The 9,644-nt window shown below is 47.4% G+C and overlaps 1 protein-coding gene across 1 annotated transcript; it reads right to left on the minus strand.

Annotated features, from left to right (window-relative positions):
• Positions 1-65: 65 nt before the first annotated feature.
• On the minus strand, positions 66-9,158 carry LOC311111503 (ATPase family gene 2 protein homolog B-like). Its single transcript, XM_084154240.1, has 11 exons — positions 9,035-9,158; positions 6,534-7,242; positions 6,055-6,240; positions 4,062-4,346; positions 3,677-3,862; positions 3,306-3,464; positions 2,852-3,061; positions 2,423-2,650; positions 2,024-2,158; positions 1,094-1,219; positions 66-433 (listed from the first exon to the last, which is right to left on the minus strand). The coding sequence occupies exons 2-11, from the start codon at positions 7,200-7,202 to the stop codon at positions 296-298; spliced, it is 2,322 nt and encodes a 773-aa protein (XP_084010366.1). The 5' UTR covers positions 7,203-7,242; positions 9,035-9,158; the 3' UTR covers positions 66-295.
• Positions 9,159-9,644: the final 486 nt, after the last annotated feature.

Here is a 9,644-nt window from a genome sequence, read left to right on the forward strand (position 1 = left end):
AACAACAATGTGTGCTGTTGGGGGACTGGAGGGAGTTGGGAAACACTGAAGTAGAGTGGTGAGATCCTGTTTGTGCTGATTTATTACACATGTACACCACTAGATGGTGTAGTTATCCCTACAATCAATAGGAGGATGTTATAACAGTTACGAAGAAGTGACATAATTAGGCCTACATAATAGAAACAGCCAACAGACCCCAAAAAATGGAAGTTCACAAACTGGAAGTTTTATTTTACTTTCTAAATCCGACCCATCTGTCAGCCATCATATGATGAGGTGGGTCTGTAGTTTGTCATCTGAAGAGGTTTTTGTATGTCTGTAGTTGCTGGGTCGAGAGAGAGGGAGTCATCCTCTGTAAAGACTGGAGGAAGTATCGGTGTTTGATACTAGAAGCTTCCATACTCTCCTCCTGGAGGGTCAATAGAGCCGCCTGCAGACAACAACATTACAGTTAAACCCCCGCAGCTCTCATTCTATTTCTATAGTATAAACAAACACTTTGCCGATTCTCTCTCCTATGGTTAAAACATACAAATATTATAATTTTTTGGTACTTTTTACCCCTTTTTCTCCCCAATTTCGTGATATCCAATTTGTAGTAGTTAGTCTCATCGCTGTACAGACTCGGGAGAGGCGAAGGTCGAGAACACAACCCTGCCAAGCCGCACTGCTTCTTGACACACTGCTCGCTTAACTCGGAAGCCAACTGCACCAATGTGTCAGAGGAAGCACCGTACAGCTGGCAACCGAAGTCAGTGTGCATGCACCCGGCCCGCCACAAGGAGTCGCTAGAGCGCGATGGGACAAGGACATCCCGGCCGGCCAAACCCTCCCCTAAACCCGACGACGCCTCATGGACCGCTGCGCCACTCGGGAGGCCAAAACATACAAATGTTCTGAAGCATTTTTCTAAAAGTGACTGTGGTGAAGAAATCCCACTGTAAAAGCATTATCTGTATTCTCGGTTAGATATACTTTAGGGACAGGTGTATTGGTGTATACTGTACCTCATTGCGAAGGATTAAAGGTACAGGTACAGTATATTGTATTTAAAGGGGAGGCGTGTTAAAAGGGCTAGGTGTTTTGGTACCTCTCTGCACAGGTTCTCCAGGTCTGCTCCAGAGTAGAGGTCAGTCTGCTCAGCCAGCTCCTCCAGACACACATCATCATCCAGAGGCATCTTCTCTGTACACACCTGCAGGATGGACACACGCGCCTGGAGGGAGAGATAGAGGGAGAAGAGAAAAGGGGGAGAGGAGAAAGAGGGAGAGAAGAGGGGGGGGGGAGAGAGAGTGTGATCAGAGGGATGATCAGACACAGAGGCATGTACCGGAGATTAAAAACGTCACAGCAACATCAATCTGGCGCATCAGACCCTTGTCTTATACCTCTAGGGCAGGTGAAGGTGTAGCAATATGTACCTGTAGGTCAGGTGAAGGTGTAGCAATATGTACCTCTAGGGCAGGTGAAGGTGTAGCAATATGTACCTGTAGGGCAGGTGAAGATGTAGCAATATGTACCTGTAGGGCAGGTGAAGGTGTAGCAATATGTACCTGTAGGTCAGGTGAAGATGTAGCAATATGTACCTGTAGGTCAGGTGAAGGTGTAGCAATATGTACCTGTAGGTCAGGTGAAGGTGTAGCAATATGTACCTGTAGGGCAGGTGAAGGTGAGGTAATAGTTACCTGGCGGTGAGGTAATATTTACCTGTAGTTCAGGTGGAGGTGGTAATAGTTACCTACAGGTGAGGTATTATTTACCTGTAGTTCAGGTGAAGGTGTGGTAATAGTTACCTACAGGTGAGGTAATATTTACCTGTACTTCAGGTGAAAGTGAGGTAATATTTACCTGTAGTTCAGGTGAAGGTGTGGTAATAGTTACCTGCAGGTGAGGTAATATTTACCTGTAGTTCAGGTGGAGGTGGTAATAGTTACCTACAGGTGAGGTATTATTTACCTGTAGTTCAGGTGAAAGTGAGGTAATATTTACCTGTAATTCAGGTGGAGGTGATAATAGTTACCTGTAGGTCAGGTGGGGGTACATAGATGATCTGGTCCAGTCTCCCAGGCCTTAGGAGGGCGCTGTCCAGAGAGTCTGGTCTGTTAGTGGCCGCTACGATCATCACTTCCTTGTTACACACCTCCTGGTACTCCAACTGACAGAGAGGGTAGACAGACAGACAGGACATCATGTTAACAACAACAGGAGCAGATTGTCAGGGCGTTTGAGGGGATCAGTTTGAGCAATGTGAAGCTCAGAATTGCTACTCTTTAAGTGATTTGTAGATCAGTGATTCTGAGCAGAATCGATATAAAAAGTGTGCTGTTTGTGTGTATGTTTTTTGTGTGATTATATGGTGTATGTTTCCTTAAACGACTAGTTCTGATTGGTGCTCTAGTAGTAGGATGTAATGTCTGACCTGTTCCTGTTGGTGGCGCTCCTGCACTCCTTCAGCTTGTAGGGTCTTCCCTGCTCCTCTCCTCTCCAGGGTCCTAAAGCCTACCCCGTCCAGCTCATTCAGCAGCACAGACAGGAGGCGGGTCTGGGCACTCTGAGGGGCGTGGCCTTCTGACCGGGAGCCAATCAGAGAGTCCACCTCATCCAGGAACAGGATGGAGGGAGCGCAGGCCCGTGCCTGACGAAACAGCTACATACAGGAACACACCACATGGTTAAACACGCACACATACAATAACATCTACCAAAGTGATTATATCGATTAAAGCATGACAGCAACATTCCTCCAAATAACAAAGTTGAACTGCTTCAAAAAAGGTCTAACACTGCATGCTAGTACAAGAAAAAGAGGAACAATTCAGTTAAGACGAGGGGTTCTTCAAACCCCTACCTGAGCCAGGGCCTTCTCCGAGTCTCCTATGTATGGAGAGTAGAGGTCAGCCCCGCTGACTGACAGGAAGGAGCAGTGGGAGGAGGTGGCTGCAGCCCTGACCAGGGTGGTCTTAGCACAGCCTGGGGGACCGTACAGCAACACCCCCCTGGGACGGGACAGACCCAGACGCACAAACGCCTCAGGGTAACGCATCGGCCACTCTATACTCTACAGGGAGGGAGCAGAAACAGAGGACAGGAAGTCAGGGCAAGTCTCAAATGACACCCTATTCACCCTATACTCTAGTGCACTACTTTGGAGCAGAGCCTTGTGTCTGTTATTGCCTGCTGCTCTTCAGTGCTTGGTTAAATAAATGGATGGATGGATGGATGGAGGAATGGATGGATGGATGGATGGAGGAATGAATAAACAAAGGAATGCTGCTGATTGGCCGGTATAGTTCCAGCAGTACCTGTTGTAGTTTGAGTTTGACTTCCTCCAGGCCTCCTATCTGTTCCCAGGAGACGGCTGGGAGGTCTGTCCGTCCCAGACTGCCCCTCAGACAGGACGGACGGACAGTCTTCAGGGCAGACAGGAAGTGTTCCATGGTGATTGCCTGCTCCCCTGAACCCTGACAACATACACAACGCACAGCAGGAGGCTGAGTCAATAATGTTAAGACTTTATCTCAATGAGAATAACCTGGATAAAAGTTAGAACAAGTGTGTGTATGCTGGTTACCTGTGTGTGGTGTCTTGTGTGTGAGTGTGGATGATCCGGCTCGAAGGACCAATATGAGCTGACTTTACAGTGTAAGGTGTTTGTGTGTGTGTCTATGCTTACCTGTGTGTTGTGTCGTATAGCCAGCATGGCAGCCTCGCGGCAGAGAGCACTGAGGTCAGCACCCACATACCCTGTAGTCCTCTGGGCCAGCTCTGCCCAGTCCACACTGACACACACTGGCATGGCCTGGCACAGCACTGACAGGATGGACAACCGCTGCTGTGCTGTAGGGGCACCGATAACCACCTGGACAACAGAGAGAGAGAGTAGACAGAGTACATTACAGTACAGACAACTACTGCTGCCCTGATGGGGCACCGATAACCACCTGGAGGCAACAGACACAGGATAGTCTTATTGTACAGACCAACACACACACTCATTACTGTACCTCTCTGTGGAACTTTCTGGTTTTAATTAAGTTTGAATAACAATATTAAGTCACCTCTCTGTCGAACCTCCCGGGCCTCCGTAGCGCTGGATCCAAGCTGTCCGGCTGATTGGTGGCTCCTACGATGAGGAAGCGATCTGATTGGTCCATGCCGTCCATGAGCGTGAGCAGCTGAGCGACCAGCCGGTTCTCGGGTGCGGAGGATCCAGTCCGTCTGGGACAGAGAGAGTCCAGCTCATCCAGGAACAACACACACGGCCCCTCCTCTGCCGCTGCCCGCGCCCGACCAAACACCGCCCGCAACCTCTCCTCACTCTCCCCTGGCCGAGACCCTACTACCTGGGGAATGGAGGAGGCAGGGTAAAGTCCAATTACATTTAGCCAGTGTGTGTGTATTGAGTAACAGCGAGCCCACAAGCTAAACAACATAGGTAAGAAGGCTGGGAACGGTTTGATGTTAAATGTTGCTTCATGTAAGCAAGTATTCAAGTGTGTGTTGTCTAATACTGTGTGTTGTGTAATACTGTGTGTGTATGTGCATGCATATGTATGTGACTGTATGTTTGTGTGTTATATTATGTGTGTGTGTGTGTGCATTCATGTTTATATGTCTATGCGTGTCCATGCGTATGTGTTTATACAGTGCATTCGGAAAGTATTCAGACCCCTTGACTTTTTCCACATTTTGTTACGTTACAGCCTTATTCTAAAACTGATTAAATTGTTTTTTTCCCCTCATCAATCTACACACAATACCCCATAATGACAAAGCAAAAACAGGTTTTTATAAATGTTTGCAAATGTATAAAAAATAAAAAATGGAAATTTGACATTTACATAAGTATTCAGACCCTTTACTCAGTACTTTGTTGAAGCACCTTTGGAAGCGATTACAGCCTCGATTCTTCTTGGGTATGATGCTACAAGCTTGGCACACCTGTATTTGTGGAGTTTCTCCCATTCTTCTCTGCAGATCCTCGCAAGCTCTCTCAGGTTGGATGGGGAGCGTCACTGCACAGCTATTTTCAGGTCTCTCCAGAGATGTTCGATCGGGTTCAAGTCCGGGCTCTGGCTGGGCCACTCAAGGACATTCAGAGACTTGTCCCGAAGCCACTCCTGCGTTGTCTTGGCTGTGTGCTTAGGGTCGTTGTCCTGTTGGAAGGTGAACCTTCGCCCCTGTCTGAGATCGTGAGCGCTCCGGAGCAGGTTTTCATCAAGGATCTCGCTGTACTTAGGTGCCTTTTGGCAAACTCCAAGCGGGCTGTCATGTGCCTTTTACTGAAGAGTGGCTTCCGTCTGGCCACTCTACCATCAAGACCTGACTGGTAGAGTGCTGCAGAGATGGTTGTCCTTCTGGAAGGTTCTCCCATCTCCATAGAGGAACTCTGGAGCTCTGTCAGAGTGACCATCAGGTTCTTGGTCACCTCCCTGACCAAGGCCCTTCTCCCCCAATTGCTCAGTTTGGCCGGGTGGCCAGCTCTAGGAAGAGTCTTAGTGGTTCCAAACTTCTTCCATTTAAGAATGATGGAGGCCACTGTGTTCTTGGGGACCTTCAATGCTGCAGAAATGTTTTGGTACCCTTCCCCAGATCTGTGCCTCGACACAATCCTGTCTCGGAGCTCTACGGACAATTCCTTCGACCTCATGGCTTGGTTTTTGCTCTGACATGCACTGTCAACTGTGGGACCTTATATAGACAGGTGTGGGCCTTTCCAAATCATGTCCAATCAATTGAAGTTAACACAGGTGGACTCCAATCAAGTTGTAGAAACATCTCAAGGATGATCAATGGAAACAGGATGCACCTGAGCTCATAGCAAAGGGTCTGACTACTTATGTAAATTTTATTTTTAATACATTTGCTAAAATTTCTAAAAACCTGTTTTCACTTTGTCTTTATGGGATATTGTATGTAGATTGATGAGGAAAAAATATAATTTAATCAATTTTAGAATAAGGCTGTAACGTAACAAAATGTGGAAAAAGGGAAGGGGTCCGAATACTTTCCGAATGCACTGTATGTGTATGTCTGTGTGTGTCCTCTTACCTCTGGTCCTCTGACTGTGATCAGGATGGCCCCCACTTCCCCCACCAGGCAGCGGACCAGCAGGGTCTTTCCGACCCCCGGGGGCCCAGCCAGTAGCACTCCTCTGGGGCAGGACAGACCCAGGGAGCCCAGGGTAGCAGGGTACTGCAGGGGCAGGCGCAACATCTCTCTCAGACACGCTGACACCTGGAATCACAGACAATAAAGACATGATTAGACAGAGACTAAAGGTTCTTTCTGTCCTTCATCTACAGTGACTTCCTCCACTCATCTCCTCTCCTCCAACTGCATTGACTAACTAAAGACTTCAGGAGAAGAGAAAATACATTCCCAAGAGGCATCCTAGAGTCCATATTGCTTTCACCTACTGAGTCACATCAGAGTGAACGATGTGACAATTGAAATTGACTATTGAGGAGGAGAGGAGAAGAGGACGCCACTGTAGACTATTGAGACGCAGCCTCATCCTGGGTCCTCACCTCCTCCAGTCCTCCCAGTAGGACCCGGGGCTGCTCCTGTAGCTGTCCTCTGTAGTGCCTGAGGGTCCTTGTCCCCGTTATTTCCACCCCCGTCTTAGATGTAACCAAACCAGCCACGGTGGACTCTGGGTTCAGGCTCTCGATGACGATCAGTTTAATGTCCGTGTCATAGTCACCCACATCTATCACATGATTCTGGTGGACATACGTTCCTTTCAGCATGTCCTTCACAACTTCATGGATGAAACTGGGAGGAGTGGTTTTCCGGAACTCCAAACTCTGAACCACCACTGATACTCTGATGCCTTTCAGCTTGGAGCAGGAGACTGGGGTGAGGCTGGGGCTTCGACATGGGCTGGGGGGAAGTGGGCTAGAGCTGGGGCTAGGGCTGGGGGTTAGGGGTAGGCTGAGGGTGAGGTGTGTGGGTGTGGCTTTGTTTAAGATAAGATTTGGAGAGCAACATTTCATGTCTATCTGTATGAATCCGTCAGCTAGGTCAGGCCTGGGCCAGGCAGTACAGAGACAGGATCCTCCAGACAGAGCCACCAGAACAGGAGAGCCCAGCGCCAACCCCAGGGAGGACATCAGCCCTGGGCCCAGTCTGATCCTCTGGGTGCCCCTGTCAGCTGGGTCCATCGGCAGCACTCTCAGAGACACCTCCTCTTCCATCACCGTCACAGCTGGAGATGGAGAGAAGACACAGGCTTGTCTGTGGGAGGAAAAGATTGAGAGACATGGATATGGGGTTTATTCATCAATAACTTTTCTCACTAAAATACAGACACTAACTGACAGACACAGACACGCACACACACAATCACATGTACTTTTTTTATCAGCTTAAAATAAATAACTGTTTATTTTCTTGTTTATGAGATACAGATAAGTTATTTTGCATCATATGTTATTGCTTTTTTGTTGTTTGGTTTAGTTTTAATATAATCTTTCAATAAATAATAACATTCATGACGTGAGAATATTTTTAGAAATACACATTGCATACTAGAATGCAGACATTTCAAACATAAATACTGACATTTGTTGGTCATTAGAGATAATCACCTGAACTTTTCATACATTTAGAAATTTTAGATGGCAGACCACTACTGATAAAACAGTTCTGCTTGTAAACAGTTGTTAATGATATTTTTATTGAATGATGCTCATTTAGGGCTTTTTTGTGGTCCCCTTTTCCTGAGGGGAAGAGACAGGACATTTCGTACCACTTTTTGATGGATGGGTACCTTCGATGGTGCTGGAGGTGTCTGGGGGCAGAGGAGGGTAGCCACTAGGGAGGTGGGAGGCGGCCGGAGTACTGGCAAGGTTTGGTGGATCGTCATCATGAGCCTCCATTTGAGTGGACCAGACTGCTGCAGGACCTGTGTCATCAGGGAGGGAAGAGTCTTGGGATGGCTCTTCACTGGCAGACTCGAAACTGTCATCGTTCTCCTCGTCATTCCTGCTCTCTGGTGTGCTGTCAGACCGACTGCAAGACTGGCTGTAGGTGTGGTTGTTGCTCTCGGGTTTGTGATGCTTCTCCTCTTCACCTCTCTGCTCCCTTGTCCTCCTCTTCCTCACCTCTCTGCTGCTCATGTTGTTTGGGGATGTGCTGTGGGATCTGGGGCTCTTCAGGCTCATCTGCTGGCTGTGTTGGTTGTTGCGCTTCAGGTTCTGCTCCCATTCCACCGTTCTTTGCTCTGTTGCTGTAGGCTTGTGGACAGTTGAAGTAGGTGTGCCCATCACCTTGCTTTCACTCGTGCACTCTCTGGACTTGTGAACTCACTGCATCTCCAGCACGTAACAGTCTTGCAATCCTTCACCTGGTGGTCCATGGCATTACAGACGTAGCAGCGGGTGGTCTGTCCTGGGTAGAAGATTCTGCCACTGTGTGGCCCCAGCATGATGTTGTTGGGGATCGTGAAAGCTTCACCATCAGTTCCTCTCTTGGTCCGGACCTTGTACCTGCTTAGGCCATAGCATATCCCATTGTCGTCTACTGGTTTCATGGCAGGCTGAAGGAGAGTGCAGTAGCGTTGCAGATACAACTCTTATGTCATGTCCAGAACTTCAACGTTATAGTCTTCTCGTCCACGTTGGATGGGGACTCCACTTCCCAGTCACTCAATTTCTGCTCATGTGCATTTGAGTTGCGCCGATTTGGGAGGGTTATGTAGGAATAGACGTCTGCAGCAGTGATCTACAGGGATTCGAACTATAGGTTTTCAGCCACATACTCTCTACAGTACTAGGCACCTCTCCTTCCCCAACGAAGCGCACCCTGACCCAAAATTGGGAGCCATGATGGAAACTTTGCTAAGTTGTGAAATCACCTTTACCATCACCAAAACAGTTTAGCAACCATATCCCAGCCTGCTAGCTACCTATGCTTTCTGGTTACAGTGGCTAGCTAGCGACGGATAGCTGGCTGACTTCTATAGCTAACAACACCATAAAGAACACACACATAAAGACACAGTAGCTAGTTAGCTATAGCCACTTACCAATATGAGTACTATACGTTCTTCTTCAACCACGTTTGTTTCACTCTTATTTCACTAGACGAATAGTTTGACAGCAAGCTAGACGCGTTCATGCTGCAGTTCCATGTTTACAGCAGACATGTGTGTCGAAAATGAGATGGCCAACAGTAAGCGTTCCCTTGGTCGATTTGGGGGGGTTATCTGATTAGGGATTATAATTCAGATATCATTTTACATTGTAGTTTGATTAGAATGGAAATACTAGAATATTTGCTCGAGAGTTGATAAATAACTTTCAAGTGATGAAACATCTTGGAAGCATATGCACGGAAGTTTCCGCCTCTTTAAAATCCTGGTTTTTATCACAGTCGCTCAGCTACATAAACCTATCATTCAAAACATGTTTCACTGGCGTCATCTTGTGTACAACAATATGCAAACAACTTATGTGCAACATTACATTATTGATGGGGATATAGCTAGTTAATGAAAAAAACATGTTGTGGAGTGATTTTGATTACAGAAAGTCCTTAGAGCATTCTCCATTAATGTCACCAAATCTCAATGAAAGTAAGCCTGCAGCGGTATTATTGTGGTTATGAGAGACTCGCATAGTCTCTATTTATAGTCA

This window comes from Coregonus lavaretus (genome assembly GCF_964263955.1).
Source record: "Coregonus lavaretus genome assembly, chromosome: 37".
Taxonomy (NCBI): Eukaryota; Metazoa; Chordata; class Actinopteri; order Salmoniformes; family Salmonidae; genus Coregonus; species Coregonus lavaretus.